Source organism: Peromyscus maniculatus, chromosome 8, assembly GCF_049852395.1.
Source record: "Peromyscus maniculatus bairdii isolate BWxNUB_F1_BW_parent chromosome 8, HU_Pman_BW_mat_3.1, whole genome shotgun sequence".
NCBI classification, from domain to species: domain Eukaryota; kingdom Metazoa; phylum Chordata; class Mammalia; order Rodentia; family Cricetidae; genus Peromyscus; species Peromyscus maniculatus.
In genome coordinates, this window is record NC_134859.1 from 36,181,973 (window position 1) to 36,205,376 (window position 23,404).

At 43.5% G+C, this 23,404-nt stretch overlaps 1 protein-coding gene across 50 annotated transcripts in view; it reads left to right on the top strand.

Annotated features, from left to right (window-relative positions):
- Cdkl3 (cyclin dependent kinase like 3) overlaps positions 1-23,404 on the top strand; it is an 87,725-nt gene that overhangs the window by 25,021 nt on the left and 39,300 nt on the right. For 27 of the 50 annotated variants that reach the window (XM_076578332.1, XM_076578331.1, XM_076578340.1 and 24 more), the window contains 6 exons: positions 553-641; positions 1,750-1,909; positions 2,000-2,328; positions 4,476-4,569; positions 7,326-7,488; positions 8,496-8,593. In XM_076578332.1, coding sequence (XP_076434447.1) covers positions 553-641; positions 1,750-1,909; positions 2,000-2,328; positions 4,476-4,569; positions 7,326-7,488; positions 8,496-8,593 — 933 coding nt within the window. Of the gene's footprint in view, positions 1-552; positions 642-1,749; positions 1,910-1,999; positions 2,329-4,475; positions 4,575-7,325; positions 7,489-8,495; positions 8,594-12,817; positions 13,113-23,404 lie in introns of those variants that run through there. The other 23 variants (XR_013053273.1, XR_013053276.1, XR_013053277.1 and 20 more) reach the window with 3 other exon arrangements.

Below are 23,404 nucleotides of genomic sequence, written 5' to 3' on the forward strand. Positions count from 1 at the left end.
TTGGCTAGGATCATATAACTTTTAACCTGTAATAAAAGTTTCACTGGCTGGTTAGGTGGCAGCTGATAGAGGCACTTTAATGCAGGCCTATTGACCTGAATTTAATCCCCAGATCCCACAAGGTCTCAGGAGAGAACCAATAACAGAGTTGTTCTCTGCACCACCCCCCATGTGCCTGTGGCATGCACATATAAAATATAACTTTTAAAATAAGTTTTGTGAGAGTAAATTTCTTAGGTAAATAGATTGTCAGAACTTAACTATTAGAAATCTGTATATTTTGGGCAGATCTCTGTGAATTTGAGGCTAGCCTGGTCTACAAAGTGAGTTTCAGGACAGCTAGGGCTATTACACAGAGAAACCCTGTCTCCATAAAACAACAACAACAACAAAAGAAAAGAAAGAAAGGAAGGAAAGAAAAGGAAACTTGCCTATTCTGTTAGCACTGAAAAATTACTTTGTCATGTGTCAAATCAGTTTTTTACCTATTAAAGACTTAATTTTAGAGCAGAGCCCAAAGCTCATCTTGTATTAAACCTTTTTCTCTTCCAGGCTTGTTTACAAATTGACCCTGCGGAGAGGACATCATCTACTGATCTTTTGCATCATGATTACTTTACTAGAGATGGATTTATTGAGAAGTAAGCATGTGTGCTCTTTCTAGAAGGGGAATTGCTAGGTAGAATAATGTTGCAAACCACAAATATTCAGCTTCACAAAAAGTTAACAGTTACTGCACCAGGTATTGATCAGGTACATGGTAGTCTGGCAGGTGACATGGGTGAGAGATTTAATGCAAGTAATTGCAGCTAGCATTCATTACAAGGACATGGGATTGTAGGCAGTGTACCAAGATCCCATTCTACAATTGTAGCCTTATCTCAGATCAGAGGACATATTTAATACAAGAATTAAGGGTGTGTTTTCTTTTTATGTATGTGTATGTGCACATGTGTGTGGGTGCCTGTGGAAGTTTGAAGAACAGTAGATCCCCTGGAGGTAGAGCTACAGGCAGTTGTGAGCTGCCTGAGTTTTGGAAAACAAGCTCTATGTAAATCCAGAGATACAAACAGCTTCTCTATCACAACCCAAATTGACATTTCATTAAATTCACATCTCAAAGGGAATCTAATGAAAGTCTGTTCTGTAAGTTTGTTTTTGTTTTCTTTCTCGAGACGGTTTCTTTATGTAGCCCTGGCTGTCCTGGAACTAGCTTTGTAGACCAGGCTGGCCTGGACCTCACAGAGATCCACCTGCCTTGGGTTGTTGTTGTTGTTTGTTTTTGTTTTTGTTTTGTTTTTTGAGACAAGATTTCTGTGTAGCCCTGGCTGTCCTGGAACTCTATTTGGAGACCAGACTGGCCTCCAACTTGGAGATCTGCCTGGCTCTGCCTCCAAGTGCTGGGATGAAAGGCGTGCGCCACCACCGCCCGGCCTGTTTTGTAAGTTTTATGTGGTAAATTTCCCTAGCAAAATGTCCACAATTATTGTTAAGTAAATATTTACACGATCTTGGGCAAGTATGGTATGGTGATGCCTGTCATCCTAGCACCCAGGAAGCTGAGACAGAAGGATTTTATGCATGGCACCAACTTGGGCTATACAGTGATATCCAGTCACAAAACAAATCAAATAGTGCCATCTCTTGATGTCAGTTATTATAAAGCATTGTTTATGCTTGAAAAATGCTTCTAGTAAGATAAACCATGTAAGTTAAAAGATGATGGGTAAATATCGCTTGATTCATCAGATTCATACCAGAGCTGAGAGCTAAATTGTTACAAGAAGCAAAGGTTAATTCCTTCATAAAGCCAAGAGAGAATTTTAAAGAAAACGAACCTGTCAGAGATGAGGGGAAACCAGTTTTTACCAACACGCTGCTTTATGGAAACACGTCACTTTATGGAAAGGTGAGCTGCGCCTAGCCTTTTGTTTCAGCCTGTCTAGTTATGTCCTAGTTAGGCCTGTCATGACTCAGACTCTCAACGTACCTATTTCAGGAAATGGACAAAGACAAAAGGCCCAAGGAGATCAAAGTCCGAGTTATTAAAGTCAAGGGAGGGAAAGGAGATGTCCCAGACCTGAAAAAGATCGAGTGTGAAGGGGACCACCGCCAGCAGGGCCCAGCCGATGACACGCACAGCTCGTCTCAGGACAGAAAGCCTGCCATCACCGAAGTGCCAAACCCTGTCAACCCCACCACGAACTCTGACGGAGTCAAAGAAGCCCCCCATGCTGGGGGCTGTATGATAATGCCACCCATCAACCTGACGAGCAGTAATCTGATGGCTGCGAACCTCAACTCCAACCTCTCCCACCCCAGTTCACGGTGAGCTGGAGCAGAGGAGAGAGAGGCCCAAGTAAAGCAGCTTCCTGTCTGATGGCATTTCAGAATTACTTCTGTGATGTCAGTGGAGACTGAATTGGAAAAAGATCTGTTGAAATTACCATCATGGAGGAGGGCATTCACTGAGTAGTTTTGGGGAGTGCCATATGATAAGTTTTTTCTTAGCTATATAGGTATTTAATTTTTTTTTTAAAGACAAATTGCCACAGAGCCCAACTAGGCTAGAACTTGGCTTTGTAACCCAAGCTGGCCTCCTACACATGGTCTGCCAGTCTCAGCCTCTTCGGTGACTGGATTGGAGATGTGTACCACCACAACCAACTTAGATTCTGTCTAATTGTTCACTGGTGTCTTTGGCATAGCTTTAAATTTTTATTTTATGTTTGTATGTGTCCCTGAGTATATTTATGTGTACCACATTCATTCAGGGTCTGTGGAGGCCACAGGGCATCAGATCCCCTGAAGCTGGAGTTAGAGGCAGTTCTGAGCCACCACTGGGAACTGAACCCAGGTCCTCTGCATGGACAATACTCACTCTTAGCTGCTGAGCCTGGAATATCTTTTTTTAATGACTTAATTTATTTTTATTTTATGTGCATTGGTGTTTTGCCTGCTTGTATGTGTGTATGAAGGCATCAGGTCACCTGGAACTGGAATTACAGACAGCTGTGAGCTACCATGTGGGTGTTGGGAATTGAACCCAGGTCCTCTGGAAGAGCAGCCAGTGTTCTCAACTACTGAGCCATTTCTCCAGCCCTGGAATATCTTTTGAAAAGAAAAATACCTTCTATTTGAAGAGAAAAGGGTGATTTGACTTAGGTGTCGGCCCCCATGTGTCTTGCTCTGTTATTGCACTTAGGATGCTGTGACAAGAACTGAGACATAGGGTGCTTTGTGAAGAAGAGAGGCGTGCTTGGCTCGTGGTGATGGTGGCTGGAGAGTCCAGCAGCATGGTGTTACCGCTCTGGCAAGGGCTCCTTGTCTGTGTCACAGCACAGCAGAGAGGGAAGCAGGAAACTGAGCCCATGTAGGAGTGGCGTGTGTGTAAACGAGGGAGAGCGGCCAGGGGAGATGCCAGGACGCTTTATAAAGACCCTCTTTTGCGGAGCAGCCTTCACGTGCAGGGATGCCTCCTGAGGAGAAAAGTCATCAATCCCTCTTGAGAGTTAGTCACCTCCTTTGTGAGAGTCCTCACCACTTACAGGCTCCACTCCTCTGCACTCTGCCCACTGGGACCAAGCTTCCAGTATGTGGACCACTGGAGGACAAAGCCTATTAGCCGTAGCACTCAGTACTGCAGGGTAAGCTTTATTTCTGCCTCACAGCAGCTTCTCTCAATGGAAAAAGGATGCTCCAAAATTAGTCCTTCCCAGCAAGTCACCTTTCAATGTTAAATGTTTTGGTAGGAAAATGCTCTATCAGGCCAGTTTTCAATTAGCTCCTGTTGTAGATTGAGAGACTGATACTGAATCTGCTTCATCTGGGGACTGGGAATGAACAGTGAAGACATCAGGTCTCTGTGCAAACTTACGCTGTGAGGGGCATTAACTCAACTAGATTCTCACAGACTGATTCAGGCTACAGGTTGTGAGGATGAGTGGTCCTGTAGATGTAGACCAGTGGACACGTCTGTCTAGTCCAAAGGTACATCAGGCCTTAGACTGCAGTAATCCAAGGTGTTCTTAAGGTGACCCCCGAGCCACACTCCAGTAAGCATGGTTGTAAGCCAGTCTCAGGCAACAGCTGAGAACTTCAGAGGTTAAATGAGCCAAGTTTAGAGCAGATCCAAGGGAGCAGATGGGCCGCAAGTGTAGCTTCAGGACATATTTTCACCGGCAGTTAGCCATGCGGTAGCTGTTCTGTCTCTGGAGTTCTGAGGACGTAAGAACTTTTGGGCACTCAGTGTTCTAACAGCACCGTGGTATAAACCCTTTTCTTTCTCATAAGCTACAGTCTGGTTCTGCTGCACAGGCTGTCCTTAAGTTAACAGCCCTGCACCAGCCACTTAAATGTCAGGGTTATACGTGTTTGCAGCCAGGTCCGTCTATTATAACTTACTTGTTCTTAAAGCTAAAGCAAGGGCAATTCTGGGGGCTTCTAGTAACTTCTCCTTTATTTTTAATTCATAGGTTAACTGAAAGAGCAAAAAAGAGACGCACTTCTTCACAAGTCATTGGACAAACTTTGTCTAATAGCAGACAAGAGGACACAGGTCCCACGCAAGTAAGGCAAGATGCTAGTCATTAAAATATGGACTTGGGCTGGGGAAATGTCAGTCAGTAAAGAGCTAGGCAAGCAAGCATGAGGATCAGGGTTTGGGTCCACAGCACCCTTGTACAAAGCTGGGCACAGCAGTACAGGCCTGTGACCCTAACCCTGGGGAGTCGGGGAGGAGGAACCTTAGGCCTTTTCTGGCATCCCAGTCTAGCCCAATTAGTGAGCTACAGGTGTAACAAGAAACACTGTCTTCAAAAATAAGATGAAGAGCTACCCAGAAAGACATGCAGATATACCCACACACACATGTACACACATATGAACATGTACACACACACATACAGGGAATGAATAAATTGATTAATAAACATGACCTCTTTAAACATTATCTACCTTTTTTCTCTTAAATTCTCACGTTAAAAATCTTCCTTCCAACCTCCCCTATCTCTCTCCCTTTTTCTCCTTCTTCCTTTTCCTGTGCCAGGACAAGTCCAAGGCTTTGCATGCACTAAATGAGTGCTCACTGAGAATCGCTGCCCCGGCCCCTCTTTTCTTCCTGAAAGTAGACCATGATTTCCCTCGTGCTTCTCCTCAGGCTTCATGATTTGGGTTTGTCTCACTTTCTTTTTTCAAAATTTTCTTTTAAGATTTATTTATTTTATTTTATATGTGAATACCTACTTGTGCCTGTGGAGACCAGAAGAGGGTATTGGTTCCCTGGAACTAGAGTTATGCATGGCTGTGAGCCACATTTGGGTGCTGAGACCTGAGCCCAGGTCCTCAGCAACTGCTCTTCACCCCGGACCCTCCTCCCCAGCCCCGTTTACTAACATGTGACTTCGACCTTTCCAAATCACAAGACTTGTGTTTTTCTCTTCCAAAACTATCTTTATGGATTAAAAACACTTGCCAAATAGATGAAGTTTCCTTGCCCTAGAAATGCTAACCATGTCTTTCTTTTTTTGCTCATCATTTCTTTAATAGTATAATCAGTTTATTACATTTGAGGCACAACATTATTTATAATAATATAAAATTGAAAATATCCGAGTGTGGTGGTGCATGCCTTTAATCCCAGCACTCAGAAGGTAGAGGCAGGATGATCTCTTGAGTTCAAGGCAAACCTGGTCTACAGATCAAGTTCTGTACATACATAGTGAGACCCTGGCTCAAAATAAATAAATAAAATATAGGGACTGGAGAGATGGCTCAGCAGTTAAGAGCACTGACTGCTCTTCCAGAGGATCGGGGTTCAATTCCCAGCAACCACATGGTGGCTCACAACCACCCTGTAATGGGATCTGGTGCCCTCTTCTGGCCTACAAGGACACATGCAGGCAGAACACTATACATGATAAATAAATTTTAAAAAATAAAATATAGAAAACACAAACCTATGCAAGAGCTGATAGTTTCAGAAGTACACTAGGGTGCATTTGCATGATGTGGTGCTGCATGTTACACTGGAAAGTATTCCCTGTTTTAGAGAAGTTTTTTATTGCATTCATTTATTTTGGGAGAGGGACATTCATGGGGAGGCCAGAAAACAATCTGTAGGAGTCAGCTGCTCTTCTACTCTGTGGCTCCCAGGGATGGAGCCCAAATCACAGGGTTTGATGACAAGCATCTGTACCCCCTGAGCCATTTTACCGCTACGGAGACTTTAGAGAGCTCTGAAGGTAGCTCTGCTGTCAGGGTCCTGAGCTTCATCCCTAGCTTGGCCTGAGCCAGGTGTGGTGGTGCGCACCTATAATGTCGGTGGAGTTAGAAGAATCAGGAGGTCAAGCCTCGACTGCTTTGTAAGTTTGAGGCCAGCATGGGCTACAGGAGACCTTAACTCAAAAAAAAGAAAAAAGAGGTCAGGCGGTGGTGGTGGTGGTGGTGGTGCTGGTGGTGCTGGTGGTGCTGGTGGTGCTGGTGCACACCTTTAATCCTTGCACTTGGGAGGCAGAGGCAGGCAGAGCTCTGTGAGTTTGAGGCTAGCCTGGTCTACAGATTGAGTTCCAAGACAGCCAGGGCTATACAGAGAAACCCTGTCTTGAAAAAACAAAACAAAATAAAAAAGCTGGGTGGTGGTGGAGCACACATTTAGTCAGACAGATCACTGAGTTCAATGCCAGCCTGGTCTTCAGAGCAAGTTCCAGAACAGCCAAAGCTACACAAAGAAACCCTGTCTTGAAACACACACACACACACACACACACACACACACACACACACACACACACTCACTCACTCACTCACTCACTCACTCTGTGATTCTCAAAATCAAGAATAGTAAGGACTAAAAACCTTGCTTGGGAAACTTCCCTGGGAATCTGGTCTTCTTGTATGGAGTAGTGCCCTATTCTTTTGGTTTGTGTGTTTGTTTTTGCTTCTGTTTTCTTTAAAACAGGCTTTTACTATCTACCTTAGGCTGTTCTTGAACTAGTGATCCTTCTGCCTATCTCCCAAGTGCTGGGACTGCAAGCATATCTACCAAAATTTTGTTCTGTTCTACTTCTTAATTATTAAGATAATCGCTGGTTTGTGATTTTACAGTTAGTTTCACATGATTTTTTTAAAAATATTTTAACTTTATTTTATGTGTATTGGTGTGAAGGTGTCAGATCTCCTGAAACAGGAGTTACAGTTTTGAGCCATGTGGGTAATGGGAATTGAACCCAGGTTCTCTGGAAGAGCAGCCAGTGCTCCTAACCCCTGAGCCATCTCTCCAGCCCCTTCACATGGTTCTTCATGCTAACTGGTACTTGTTTGTCTAGAGCCAGGTGGAGAAAGGCATATTTAATGATCGAACAAGTCAGAGTGATCAAATGGCTAGTGGAAACAAAAGAAAGCTGAATTTTTCCAGATGCGACCGGAAAGAATTCCATTTCCCTGAACTGCCATTCACAATACAGGCAAAGGAAATGAAAGGAACGGAAGGTGGGTACCTGGTGGTGCACAGCTCCACAAAGCTCTGGGGATGACATAGGTAAGGGATGGATGTAAGGAAGCTTACATGTGACCTTTTACAAGGTAGTAATTTGCTTTGAAAAAGCAAATCCCATTATGAGATTTTTTCTTTTATAATTAAGGGTCAGACGTTTGTTTTGTTTTGTTTTAGACAGGGTTTCACTATGTGTCTCTGCTGTCCTGGAATTCACTCTGTAGACCAGGCTGGCCTCAAACTCACAGAGATCCCCCTGCCTCTGCCTCTAGAGTGCTGGGACTAAGGGTGCACCACTGCCTGACTTAATAGAGATAATTTTAAAGAAAGGTAAAGACAGCTCCAAAGGGTAAATGTTTTATTAGCTTGAGATGCTGGGGCAGAATTTGAAAAAGGTGAATTTGGTTCAGTGTATAGCCTATGGTAAAGTACCTTCCCTGGTTGTTTGCCCAAAATTGTTATAGATGCTTTGGGCATGCTGGGATTTGGTAGATTTTATAAATTTAAAATTCATTGTCACCTTAAGATTTAATTTAAGGGCTGATGAGATGGCTTAGCAGGTAAAGGCATTTGATGTTAAGCCTTGGTGACCTGAGTTTGGTCATGGGAATCACATTGTAGAAGGAGAGGACGGGCCCCACCCCCCAAATAGAATGTAATAAAAATTAAACAGATATTTATCTTAAAATGAAATGTGTTGATGTGAGGACAGAGACCTGGTGAGATGGGGCGCAGTAGCAAGGTGTAGAACGTGTGCCCTGTGAGGGCCACTCAGTAGAAAGAACAGACATGCCTTTGTGAGATCAAAAACAAAGCGTACCATATTTTCCAGCTCACAGCTACTCAGTGCCTTTGCAGCTAACTTCAGACGTGGGCTGACTAGCTGTTAGGGTGCCTATCTGCACTGCTTAAAAGAATGGTTTCTAGGTGGGCCGGCAGGGCCAACAAATTATGTTTTCTTCTTCTTCTTTTCTCTCTCTCTCTCTTTTTATTTTGCAAAAAGTTAAACAGATAAAAGTGCTGAAGAGAGAGTCAAAGAAAACAGATCCACCTAAAATACCAACTTTACTTACTGTGGACCCAAATCAAGAAAAACAAGAGGTAAACATTTTATACTATTTATAGAATGTTGTACTCGGTGCTTGAATTTAGTTGCTTTTGCTATTGGAAAGTTTTGTAAAAATTAAAACTTTTATAATCTTGAAACTCTAGAACAGGTCTGTTTTTATTTTCTTTTATTTGCATGTTTTTTGGGTTTTTTGAGGCAGGGTCTTACTATGTAGTTCTGGCTGACTGGAACTCACTTATGTAGACCAGGCTGGCCTCAAACTCACAGAGATCTGCCTGCCTCTGCTTCCCCAGTGCTGGGATTAAAGGCTTGTAACCCCATACCCAGTTATTTATGTACTAAGTGTTAGTTTTTGAAGCAGTAAGCACAGCCCTCGTTTGAACTGTTCGTGATCAGAATATGCAGACAGCACCCAGGACAATGGTAGCTGTGTTATAGTCCTCGTCCAGCCTTGTTCAGGTGACCCGTGCCATGGGACGCTTGTGGCTGGCTGCTGTCCCAGCTGTGTTTGCCTTTGGCTTCTTCCCTTCTGTTTCCTTCGTGTTTACAGTCTTTGTTCCCTGAATCTGGTCCTGCTTTCACAAATACCTGCTGTCGGCTCCAATGCCCACCCACCACAGCTATTGCTGGATTTTATTTGGAATCTTGTAGTTATCAGCATCCATCTGAATGCTTCCTCTGAAGGGAAGGAGACTGAACTGACAATCACTGAGTCTCAGCATACGTGTGGCCTTGGATTCCCTAGTGAGGTCATCTCCATGCATAATCTATCAATTTTATTATCCCCATTACAAATAAAAGTGACTACATTTGAATTCATGATAAAGATATTCCTGCTTTATTAAAGAAAATTGAGTGAATTAAAACTATGGAGGGCTGGGGAGGGACTGTAGCTCAGTTGGTAGTGTGCTGGCCTAGCATTGACAAGGCCCTGGCTCCACATAAACCAAGTGTGGCAGTATAGATCTCTCCCCAGCACTTGGGAGGTAGAGGCAGAAGGGTCAGAAATTCGAGGTCATCTTCAGTGACTTTGAGACTTCGTATCAGAAAAACAAAGGAGCCATATATGCATATTTTTTTCTGAAACCCTATAAGGAGGCATTTTCATGGGGACATTTGAGGTACAGCTTTGACAGTCCCAGGACTTCTTATCTATGTCACAATCTACTTTGCAGAACCAGCTCTGTTATTGAAGAGCAAAGCCATTAGTGAGCATCTTGTAGTTTGTTATAAGTCACAAGATCCTTTAAGCTTGTGCACTGAAGGATGTACTCATGTCCTGGAAGCCTGCATAGCATACCGTTTGAAGATAGATAGGTTAACTAATTGGGTGAATTAGGGCTCCTGGGTTTGAAGAGAGTTGTGATGTTTCACCTGCTATTCCATGAGAGGCTCAGAGACCAAACCCACATATACATGCAGGGAAAGATGAATCAAAACAGTGCTCTCAGGTGTTTACATGGTGTAGAATTCCTGAAAAGGCAGCCGTGAAAGCAGAGTAACCGAAACCAGTTGCAGTTATTAGAAACACCAGGAGCTGTCTGTCAGTGCTGCTCAGAGCTTATCCACCGAGATGCAGACACAGCGTGAGTTTGTAGCTGTAACTAGTCCGAGCACAGTTTAGTGAGTCAGTGTCAGAATTAAGAAGGTTTCTGAGCTGGTGAAATAAAGTGAGTAAAGACGCTGCCAAGCCCGAAGACCTGAGGTCCAGCCCCAGAACTGACGTCATAGAAAAAGAACCAGGCCCCACAAGTCAGCCCCTGACCCTGACATGAACATCATGACACACATTCATGCACACACAGAATAAATATATGTAAAATTAAAATACTTTCCTTAGTGGTGCATGGTTTCACATGCCCTTAATCTCCATACTTGAGAGGCAGAGAACACTTGAGAGACAGAGGCAGGTGGGTCACTATGAGTTCCAAGGACAGCCTGGTCTACAGAGTGAGTTCCGGGCCAGCCAGAGGTTCATAGTAAGACCCTATCTCAAAATCTTTCCTCTAAATTTTCAGTCTGTAGTTTGTTTTATAGTTTGAGAGAATATTGAAACATGGGGTAGCATCTAGGAGTAAAGCTGCTGGGGCTCATCCGGCATGAGCTTGGTCTACAGCACCCCAAACAAACGAAGCCCAGAAGACAGGGAGTAGCAACTCATGTGGTCTAGTCTGACCCTTCCATTGGCTTGGATTTTTAATTACTTCATCAGATCCAAGCATTTCCTAGACGGGTAGTAAACCCTTCCAGGAGACTTAGCAATCCATTGACATAATGTAGGTGCACACTGAAGGGACTCTGACCAGAAGGACCCCTGCATGACTGTGAATGGGTAGCATGGGCAAGAGAGAAAAGAGCCCTGTTTGTGAGGAGGGGTTAGTCTCCTGCCACCAGTCTCCCTAGGTCCTTATGAAGCAGCCTGTAGTGCAGAGTACAGGTATTTTGTGTCAGCTTGAGTTCCCTTAGCCAGTGACTCACCACTTCCTGTTTGTTTTTAGAAAACAAGAAATGCACCAGCTAAAGGAGAGGAACCTGTTAGCTGTAGACTAGAAAATACAGCCGATGAAAATTCAGGGAATCCCAGACTCATGTGTGGTTAAAACAGCCCTTTTTCTTAATGTTTCAGCACAGAAGTGCTGACTAGCAGTGAAGCCTGGATAGCTGGGTGTAGTAATTTTGCTTTTAAATGTATAATATTGTTCCTGTTTTCTTAATTTGAACATTAAGCTCACAAATGCCTGTAAATAGAACTATGTATCACATCAAGTCATGTGATTTTATTTAATCATCTATTATTTCTGGCATGTTGATTAGTGATCGTTTCTAGGTTTGGTTGAGAGCTTTATAAGTATATAAGGGAAAGTTACTAAATATATAACATAAGAGTCCAATGCAATATGTAATACAGAGAGTCCCAATGTAAATATAGAGTCCCAGTGTAAATATGTAACACAGAGTCTGAATGTAAATATGTAACACAGAGTCTGAATGTAAATATGTAACACAGAGTCCCAATGTAAATATGTAACACAGAGAGTCCCCATATAAATATGTAACAGAGTCCCACTGTAAATATATAACACAGAGAGTCCCAATGTAAATATATAAGTGTCCCCCAATGTAAATATATATGAGTCTCCCAATGTAAATATGTAATACACAGAGTCCTAATGTAAATATGTACTACAGAGTTCCACTGTAAATATGTAATACAGAGAGTTCCACTGTAAATATGTACTACAGAGTTCCACTGTAAATATGTAATACAGAGTTCCACTGTAAATATGTAATACAGAGTTCCACTGTAAATATGTAATACAGAGTTCCACTGTAAATATGTAATACACAGAGTCCTAATGTAAATATGTAATACAGAGTTCCACTGTAAATATGTAATACAGAATTCCACTGTAAATATGTGATACAGAGAGTTCCACTGTAAATATGTGTTACAGAGAGTTCCACTGTAAATATGTGATACAGAGAGTTCCACTGTAAATATGTAATACAGAGAGTTCCACTGTAAATATGTAATACAGAGTCCCACTGTAAATATGTGATACAGAGTTCTACTGTAAATATGTGATACAGAGAGTTCCACTGTAAATATGTAATACAGAATTCCACTGTAAATATGTAATAGAGTTCCACTGTAAATATGTAATACAGAGTTCCACTGTAAATATGTAATACAGAGTTCCACTGTAAATATGTAATACAGAGTCCCATTGTGAATATGTAATATAGAGAGGCCTAATGTAAATATGTAGTACAGAGAGTCCCAATGTAAATATGTAACACAGAGTCCCACTGTAAATATGATAGAGTCCCACTGTAAGTAAATATGTAATACAGAGTCCTAATATAAATATGTAATATAGAGTCCCAATATAAATATATAATAGAGTCCCAATGTAAATGTATAACACAGAGAGTCCCAATGTAAATATGTAATACAGAGTCCCATTGTAAATATATGATACAGAAAGTCCCAATGTAAATATGTGAGACAGAGTCCCAATTTCTAGGAGCCAAAGATTCCTAAGCATGAGCGGGTGTTGGGTTCCACACTGAACATGCTGGCCGGACACTGAGTCCTGTCCCGTAGTTTGATTGAAAGGATGGGACTTAAAACCTGAGTAGCTCTTACCATTCAGTAGATCGCCTGTAGTGTAACATTAGTACAGACATGGCTTTGACAACAGATATTCACATTTCTTATCCCTGGTTCTTACTGGCTTGGTTTTTAATTTTAGGGTGGAGATGGCGATTGTGAGGGGAAGAATTTGAAGAGGAACAGATTTTTTTTTTCCCGATAGTGTTTTGTCTTTTAAGTAATCTTAAAAATCCAAGCTTGACAACTCTTTCTTTGTTATTTACACACATAGAAGGTAACATAGGCTGCTGTTAAGATAGCCCTTCATTCTGTCTGCATCAGCATCGTCTGCTTTTTTGGTTTTGTTAGCAGAATTTTAACCATTTTTCTCTTTCCTCTAAAAACTGTGTTATTTTAATGCTGCGATTTGGAATTATAAAGTCACCTTACCTCTACCTGCTTCCTTCCTTGCCATGATTACTGAGTGGGTGGTCACATGATGTGCCCTGCTCACACTGCTTTCAGCCTCCTGGAAAGCACTGGCCCCTTCAAGTGGATGCTCCGTGAACCTTCTTGTCTGTTGTCTAAGTAACTGTTCATTTCCATCACATGATGAAAGACATCCTGTTGGTCAGCAGTGAGCATTTATAATATGTTATGTAACATTTAACAGTGAGATGCTGTTCCAGTGTTAAATTCCTGGAAACGAATCATTGCCTGCGTTCCCCCAGTCCCCTAGGCTGATGCCTTCCATTTAGCTGGAAAATTTTCCCTAAAGAAACTGTGCACAACCTGGGAAAGGCTTACCTTCTCTCCTGGGCTGTTTTCTGTTGCTGAATAATACAAACTGGGTGGAACATAAAAAATAGAAATTATTTAGCTCATAGTTCTGGAGGCTAGAAGTCCACTGGCATCTTTCAGCTTCTGGGAGGACCTTGTTACAACCAAGAATGGCGGAGGTCACCATGTGGAGAGGCAGAGCAAGCCACTAATACATGGAGGTGCCACTTCATGGCCTCATCCATTCTGAATTACCTTCTGAAGGCCCCGCTGCCTGAGGCCATTGATGTATTAGCTTGGGCATTGTGTTTATCACACATTAACTCTGTTTTCCTCTGAGGATGCTGAGAAGTGAATTCAGGATGCACAGGTGCAGGGCAAGCTCTCTACCTCTGAGCTAGAATATGACCTCTTGTTGTTTTGTTCAGACAGTTTCTTATTAGATACAGCTTCAGCTGACCTAGTACTCTATTTGTAACCCAGACTAGCCTCAGACTTGGAGTACTCCTCCTGCCTTAGTCTACTGAATTCTCAGAGTATAGCCATGGTCCACACATGGACTTTTGAAGGATATATTTAAACCAAAGTACTACCAAAATTCTAGATTTTTTTTCACCCTGTAAAAATTATAAAATTGTCTTACTTGGTGTTTAACCAAGCTTCTAATCTAGTTTTCTAGTTACTAATAAATATGAAAAAGAAAAGAAAACACATTTTTTGTTTGTTTTTTGAGAGTTTCTCTGTGTAGCCCTGATTGTCCTGGAACTCACTCTGTAGACCAGGCTGGCCTCAAACTCAGAGATCTACTTGCCGATGCCTCCTGAATGTTGAGATTAAAGGCACATGCCACCACACCCAGCAAGAATTTATTTAGTATAACATTGTGCTGTTTTTAATTTAGGAAAATCTTTATTTATTTAGATTTTTCCAGACAAGGTTTCTCTGTGTAACCCTAGTTGGCCTCAAACTCTCTCTGTAAACCAGGCTGGCCTCGAACTCACAGAGACCCACCTGCCTCTGCTTCTCAAGTGCTGGGATCAGGCATATACCACCACTGCCCACCAAGAAATTCTTTTTAATATATTTTATTAATTCCTTGTATTTCCTTGAATTTCATGTATTTTGATCATATTCACTTCCTAATCTTGTCCCTAACTCCTCCCAGGTCCATCCCTACCTTCCTATCCCACTCCCAATTTCATGTCATATACTTATTTTTACTTTTAATTACCTATCGGGTTCAATTTGTGCTGCCTATATATTCCTGGGTGTGGGGTCATCCACTGGAGGGTGAGCAACCTCCCAGGAACCACACCCTAAAGAAAACTTTCCCCTTTCCCCGGAAGCCATCGGTCATCCAAAGCCACACAGTTAGGCTAAGGGCTTGTGAGCCGCCTCGCCCTCATGCTAGAGTGACTGGCTTGATCCTGGGCAGGCGTCCACAGCTGCCGTGGCGGTCTTGAGAGAGGGATTCTGACATGTCTGAAAGATAGCGTTTCACTCCAGTCCTCCCTGACCTCTGACTTCTGGAGTCTTCTACCCCTTCTCCCATGATGCTCTCTGGGCTCTGTGAGAGGCTGAGTGACATAGATGGTCCCTGTGTAGATGAGCGCTCCACTACCACTTATTTTCTGAACTCTGACCAGCTGTGAGTTTCTGTGACGTGAGAGCCACACCAATCTCTGGGTATAGAGACACAAATTTAGAGAGTGGTTTGACACAATGTCCATTTAGGAGACTAAACCCTGGGGTCTATGGGCTCTCCGCAGTTGTGGATTCTTAGCCGGATGTACAGTACCAGGTATGCATCTCCTCCTTTGCAGGCCTGATGTGCAATCAGAAAGCAGCTGTCGATGCCCATAGCAGCATGCCGCTGGTGGACTCGTTAGCATCTCCTGCCATGGCAGTCGGTACTGTAGTGCACTAGGCCCATAGCTAGGTGAGACGCTGATGGCTTTTCCCTCAGCAGCCTACGCAATGCTGTTCAGTACTATGATAACTAGCCAGCTGGGAGGAAACTTCCTTGGAAAGTACCACCTTGGTTTTTCTGTGGCCTGGGACAAAAGTGTGTGATGTCTTTAGCACAATAGGGGCTTACCATTAAGTTCTAGTGTGCAACCAAGAATAATGGGAATAGCCTGTATGGTTTGGGGAATCTTAGGAAAGTTTTGATTTGGGCTGGAGATTTCATGTAGTTGACTGAGTAAGCATGCATGAAACCCTGGGTCCATGTGGCACACATGAGGCCCTATCTAAAAAAAAAAAAAAAAAAAAACACTTCGTAGACTGGAGAGATGGCTCAGCCGTTAAAGGTGAGGCTCACAACCAAAAACATGAGTTTGGTTCCCAGCATCCATGGCTGTCTCTCCAGCCACCCACAATAACACACACACACACACACACACACACACACACACCCTCACCCCCCCCAAAAGCGTTTTGAGGTCTGGAAGATAGCCCAGTGATTAAGAGCATTTGTTGTTCTCGCAAAAGATCTCCGTTTAGTTCCCAGCACCCACACAGTGGCTCACAACTGTCTGTAACTACAGTTCCAGGAGATCTCACCCCCATTCTGGCCTACATCAGTGCACGGATATATGAGCACCCTGAGTCAGTGCAGGGACATAGGAGCACACTACATCAGTGCACCGGACATAGGAGCACACTGCATGAGTACACTGCACATAGGAGCACACTGCATCAGTGCAGGGACATAGGAGCACTGCATCAGTGCTCTGGACATAGGAGCACACTGCATCAGTGCACTGGACATAGGAGCACACTACATCAGTGCACAGACATAGGAACACACTGCATCAGTGCACAGACATAGGAGCACACTGCATCAGTGCACTGGACATAGGAGCACACTGCATCAGTGCACTGGACATAGGAGCACACTACATCAGTGCACAGACATAGGAACACACTGCATCAGTGCACTGGACATAGGAGCACACTGCATCAGTGCACAGACATAGGAGCACACTGCATCAGTGCACAGACATAGGAGCACACTGCATCAATTCACAGACATAGGAGCACACTACATCAGTGCACTGGACATAGGAACACACTGCATCAGTGCACTGGACATAGGAGCACACTGCATCAGTGCACAGACATAGGAGCACACTGCATCAGTGCACAGACATAGGAGCACACTGCATCAATTCACAGACATAGGAGCACACTACATCAGTGCACTGGACATAGGAGCATATACTACATTAGTGCACTGGACATAGGAGCATATACTACATTAGTGCACTGGACATAGGAGCACACTGGAGCACACTGCATCAGTGCACAGACATAGGAGCACACTGCACCAGTGTGTAGGACCATAAAGAGAAGGCAATCTGCCCAAATTCAGAACCACACTGTCGGAAGTGCAAATCAAAGGGCCCTAAATGGAAATTGGGCCATGTTACTAAAACAGTCACAGAACTGTACAGGGAAATAATCAGAAAATCTTAGGTGACACAGGAATTGTGGTTCAAGATGATTAAAAATGAGAAAATCTTTAAAAATTTCGAGAATAAAATTAATTTTTAAAAACAGACTACACATAAAACATAAACACATTAATGCTGTGCTGTGTGATTTCAAGAAAGCACTCTTTGGTTTATTGGAAGGCAAAGCACAGAAAGAAAATTGTCTCTGTTACCAGTCTCCTGACTACCCAGCTTTCTTTTCCTGCAAAGGTAGGAAAGTTAATTAACTGACCGTGGAGACAGGTCCACAGCAGCTCTTCTTTTCTGAAAAAGGAATTCTGAGGTCAGATAACCAGGAGTGTGCATCCGTGACGGGTGACACTCAGGCCATGCTGATGAGAAAACCAGTCAACAAGCTCTTCAGGCTATGCTTAAGCTTGTCCAGTACATTAGTTTTTATTTTAGGATTTTAGAAAGTTGCTGTAGATTAGTTTTCATTTCTTCTCTCTGTGTGTGTATGTGTGTGTGTATTGTTGTTGTCATTGTTTTTATTTTGTTTTGTTTGTGAGACAGACTCTCATGTATGCCTGTAGTTTTAATTTCTTACTTGGGCAACCTCTCCGGGGGCCAACTAGCTTATCACTGTTCTTAAAAATGTGTTAGTTTGAGAGCGGTGGTGGTGGCGGCGGCGGCGGCGGCGGCGGCGGCGGTGATGGTGGTGGTGGTGGTGGTGCACACCTTTGATCCTAACACTTGGGAGGCAGAGGCAAGCAGATCATTGTAAGTTCAAGGCCAGCCTGGTCTACATAGTGAGTTCCAGGACAGCCAGGACACAGAGAAACCCTGTCTTGAAAAGCAAAACAAAAGAAAAAAAAATAGGCTTAGATCACAAAAGAACAAATTTATTTCTCTCTAGCCTAGATGGTCCCCAGACTCCCATGTTCAGATTTTCAGCCATCTGACAGTGCCATTGAAACATGTAAGAGGCAGAGGTCTCTGATCACGTTCCTCATTCTATCAGTGATCTCCATATCTCAGTTGACATCAACTCCATTCTTTTTGTTGCTCAGGAGAAAAGCTATGGAGTAGAATCTCCTCCTCTCCTCCTACCTACCTCCATCCTTTCAGGTCTTTTTTTTTTTTTTTTTTGAAGTATTTCCAGGGTCTAACCACCTAGTTCTCTATTGTTTTTCATGACATCTCTTGTCCAGGCTTGGTAGAAATCCCCTAAGAGGTCTTCATGCTTTTATCCTTGTTCAACCTTGAGTTTCATCCCAGTGCATGGCCAGAATGTTCCTAAAAAACCTCGTCAAATGTGTTGCTTTGTCAAAACTTCCTTTACTTAGAGTAAACCCACAGAGGTGAGGTGACTGTCAACCTCTGTTGCTTTTGGTCCTGTTTGCTGCTTTCCTCCAGTCTACCCTAACCCAGAAAGGCAGCAGCTGTCCAGTGCCTTTGTGCCTGTGGGTTTCTCTGCTTCAAACCCCTCCCCGATGGTGTGACCGCAGGGTCTCCTCACCCATCTGTACTTTAGGTATGAGACACCCTGTGGCTTCCAGCTCCATCCCCACTCCCATTTCCTGTTTGATTTTTTATATAGCCTTTTCAGTCTGATAAGCTGTTCATGTTGTTTATCTTACCACTGAAATCTTGCTTCGGGAAGGCATGGATTGCTGTTTAATTCACTGTTGTAGTCCCCATGCTTTGAGTAGTGCTTAGAAGACATTGGCATTCAATAACGCTTGATTTGTGGTGAACCAGTGTAAGCACCACACATACTAAGTCTTGAGAAAGCAAAAGTAGCGTGCCACAGTGTCTTTCTGTGGTTTGCATGGACAGTGTCTCACTGTGTAGCACAGATTGGTCCTGAATTCCTGGACTCGAGCGATCCTTCACTTTCTTGTGTAGCTTGGACTACAAGCTCATGCTACTGAGCTTGGATGCCGTGTGGTAGTATTAACTTCATTTTCTGCAGCTCAGAATATATGGTAGGTCCTTACAGTGGACTGCATGTGGACTGCAGAGGCTCCCCTCCCCGAAGATAGTCTCCTCCAGAGGGAGCCCCAGGTCTAGACTTTTCAGGACTCCTGGTCCCTGTTGGGCTGAATGGGGCTGTGGAGATGCATCAGTGCTTTTTGCTCAAAATCCTCTAGATGAGGATGTAATAAAAGGCAAGCTTTGGGATTGGTTTCCTCAGGTGTAGGATTTCTAATCAAACCAAGCCCTAGAATAACGTACATGTGGTTCAGGCCGTGTTTACACTTGGGTGGCTCCTTTTGGGAATTTCTTCGTGGTTACTAATTATTACGTTGAAATGTGTTATTACCACGTTAAAAGCATCTGATGCCTCAAGAAAAACAAGTTTTATTATGGAATCATGTTGCCATCAATAGTCCCTTGGATTGTTGTCCAGTTTGGAAAATCATTTCCTTTCACCTGTCTCTCATCTGCAAAGAGACCATCTAGCAAGATCAGAACATTCATTGAAACTATACCTATACAATTCTGCAGATCCTTTCATTGAAAATTCTTATTGAACAAATACTCCATTTTTATTAAAAGCCATAAAGAGTGTAACTATCAGAGTCCAGATGAGCATCAGAATGACAGTGAAAAGATGAATACCCAGTGCTCAACACCTTTACCATTTCTTTACATTTTATGTGTGTGTAGATGTTTGGCCTGCATGTATGTTTGTGTACCATGTGTGTGCCCAGTGCTCACAAAGCTAGAAGAAGGCATCTGATCCCCTAGAACTGGAGTCATCAGCTACCATGTGGGTGCTGTGAACTGAACCCCAGATCCTCAGGAAGAGCAGCCAGTGCTTTTAACTGCTGAGCCATCTCTCCAGCCCCCTTTACTACTTCTTCACTGAGGGATTGTGTGTGTGTGTGTGTGTGTGTGTGTGTGTGTGTGTGTGTGTGTATGTGTGTGTGTGTGTGTGTATAAATAAACTATTGTGCCCTTTTCCAACTGGAAAATCTGAAGCAACACAACAATACACACACACACACACACACACACACACACACACACACAGAGTAAATTAATATAAAAAGAATAGATTTTTTCCTAGAGATATTATGTTGTTGGTTTTTTATTATATATGAGTGTTTCATCTGCATGTAAATATGTGCACCATGTGCTGGCTCATGCAGAAGCCAGAAAGGGCCTCAGATGCCCTGGGACCTGAGTTACAGGCAGTTGTGAGCTGCCATGTGAGTGCTGAGAACTGAACCTGGGTCCTATGGAAAAACAGCCAGTGCTCTTAACAGTTGAGCCCTATTTCCTGGAGCTCTTGTGAGGATGCTTGAGATATGCTTGATGACATAAGGTACAGTAGGTTTGCACCAATCAAAGTCAGTTATTTGTAGGGCCTGCAGAATTTCCTTTGAGAAGATGGAACTGTGGTCTTTGTTTTATTTTGGTTATGTTCTGATGTCTAAGTGTCAGAGTACATCCTGAGTTCTTTACTTTAGGAATAAATTCAGTCCAGAAGTGCCCTCTGCTCTGTGGCATGTTGTCTGAGTAGTTTCATTTGCTTTGGACATGAAGCTGGCACAAGTGATAACATACCCATTGTCTGCTCAGTGTGCATACAATGTTTCATTAAATAGAAGAAGAAACACTATTCAGAGGGGGGTTGTTTGATTGGTTGGTTGACTGGTTAATTTTGTTTTCAGAGTCTACTTGTGTAATCTAGACGGACTTCAAGCTCCCTGTGTAGCCCAGGCTGGCCTCTAACTCACAGTCTCCTACCTCACTTTCCCCTCTGTTTGAGAGCACAGGTCTGAGCTACCATAACCATATGAATTTAGAGTTTAAAAAGACAGAGCTAGAGAGGTGGCTCAGATGTTAAGAGCACTGGTTGTTCTTCCAGAGGTCCTGAGTTCAATTCCCAGAACCCACATGGTAGCTCACAACCATCTGTAACTCCAGTTTCAGGGAATCCAACACTCTCTCCTGTCCTCTGCCAGCACCAGGCATGCAAGGGGTACACAAGTATGCATAAATAATATGCATAAATAATACAACATATGCATATGCATAAATAATACAACAATCCAAAGATGCACATGCACGTCTCCTAGTGTTCTTGGGAAGAAAGTTAGTGTGAAGACACCATGGCTCTTCAGTGTTGTGCCTCCTACCACAGGGGAGATGTTAGTGCTGTAGTTAGTTTCCGTCAAGATCACGGATCATAGTTTTTCTTTTTTTGAGTTTACATTGTTCTGCTTTGTTTTTCCTCCAGAATTTTTGTGCATTCATGGAGTTCATTGCTGTTATCTTATTTGCTTGTTTTACAGGGTCTCACCCTGGCTGGCCTGGACCTCACTTTGTAGACTAAAGTGGCCTGGAACTCACAGAATCCACCTGCCTGTGCCTCCAGAGCACTGGGTTAAAGGTGTATGCCACCGCCCCGCTCATGGAGTTCTTAAGGGGGTATTAGAAACAGTGCTATGGTTAGTGGATTGCCACTTAATTTAGGCGTCTCCAGGCTTTACAGAGGTTAAGGCTTTTAAAGGAAAATTCTTTTTTGAGGAGAATTTCATACTTCAAATGCAAAATCACTGTGCTGCTTCTGTGGCCCTGGAAGAAGTGTGGGCTGGTGATGGGTCACACGGTCTCTCAGCAGGCTGGCCCTGCTGACAGGATTGCTCCCACTGGAGCGCCTGACCACCAACTCCTTCCTGCGAGCACGCTGTGGCAGTGCAGCTGAATAGGTAATCGGGTGCTTGGCTTTTGAAAGCTGTGGGGTAGGCGTTCGTAGGATAAGGGCAGAAGTCCTGGCTGCCGTTCTTTGCCCACAGTTCTCACAGCAGAAAGGGTGACAGCTGGTGGCTCAGTGGGTATTGCTGTGTGGTACCCACTTCCTTTTAAAGAGAAACAGAGGGTGTAGTGGAGAGGACAGGGCATGCCCTGCTGCACTAAGACCTCAAAGAGTAAGATTTGGCCCGCTAACTAAGGGGTCTGGCTCCTGTTTAGCCCGCCATGAAACCTCACTTTGGGCTCCAGTTACCTCCTAAATCATTCAGTTCGGTGGCTTTCTTCACGTGGTCCCCCGACCTTTGTGTCACCTTTGACACCATGAATCATCTTCCCTTTGTGGAAGCATCCTCATCTTTCTTGTCACATGTCAGCACTCTCTTCTCACCTCCAGTGCTTTTCTGCTCTTCTGCTAATTTTATCTTCCCACCTGTCTGCCTGTCAGCGTGTTCTGGAGCATGGGTCTTCAGTTCCTTGTTCTTCCCATGTTCCTGGGAGCTCACCTCAGTCGCCACTTCCCAGGTACCGAGAGCAGAACCCTGGAGTTCTCACGCTGACGTCTGGCTCTTGGAAGCTCCAGCTCTGGCTGAATGCTTGCTCACATGGCCACTTCATCATCTTGAGGTCCCCACAGTGCCAAACAGGATGGAGTCATCCACAAACCAGGATTTCTGTCTAGTTTGTCTTGTTTTCAAAGTGGAACTGACGTGGATTCCTTGAGTGTGAAGGGACCTGTCTTAGCTCTTGGTCAGCCTAACCCGGGGAACTTGGATCTGGACAATCAGCAGTCACCAAAGCTGCCCCCAGCTTCTGTTTTTCTTTGGTTTTTGTTTTGTCTTATACCCAAGAATAACAAGAAACATGAACAAGAAGTGAGCAGAGGCGACATAGAGTTATTAAGGAAAAGGAGACTGACTCCTGAGAACGAGAATGGGGGAGGGGTCCAGGAGGGGTCCAGGAGGGGTCCAGCTATGGACCTGCCTAGTGGTATTCTGTTGTGTGGTCGGAATTGGGTGGAGACTTAGGTGATCTTTTTTAAGGTTGGTTGTTTGTGGTCGATCGCTTGTATCAGGGGCTGCACCTGTGAGGAGTCTACACGCCCTCTGCATGCTCCCTTGGGTCAACCAGAGAGGTGATCATTTGTTACTCATCCAGTCAGGGGAATGGTTATGAGTGGTGACCATATTTTTTGTTTCCAAACTGCTTGACTAGCTCATGGTCCACTGTGGGTCCTGCCCTTCCCTTCCCATGGGAGCTGACTCATGTCTCAGTCCCATGGTTCTCCCTAGCCTGGAACTTGGCATCAACTTGATACTTTTCAGTCTCTGTATGTCTGAAAGTCATTTAGGCACAAGGCCTACTTAATTTATTCTTGCTGTCACATTTTGGCTCTCCCAAATTATAAAGTGTTCCACAATTGAGCGCATATATATATATATATATATATATATATATATATATATATATATATATATAGTCATCTCTTTTTCCTCTAGATTCTCACTTTCTTAAAATTGTTTTTTTAACTGATTCACATCCTGTTTTTTGACATGAGTTACCTCTTAATTTATGTTTGTCCTCAACCAAACCAGCCTTGAATTGCCTACTTTTAAAATTTGTCTATGTGAGATAAACATTACATTATTATGCTTAGTTTTTGTATTAGAGATCTCCAGAGAAGCAGAACAATAGACTAATCGAATATGATTACAAAAGGAGGGTTGACTTACATCATCAGAGGCTGACCAGTTGCACAGTGGTCA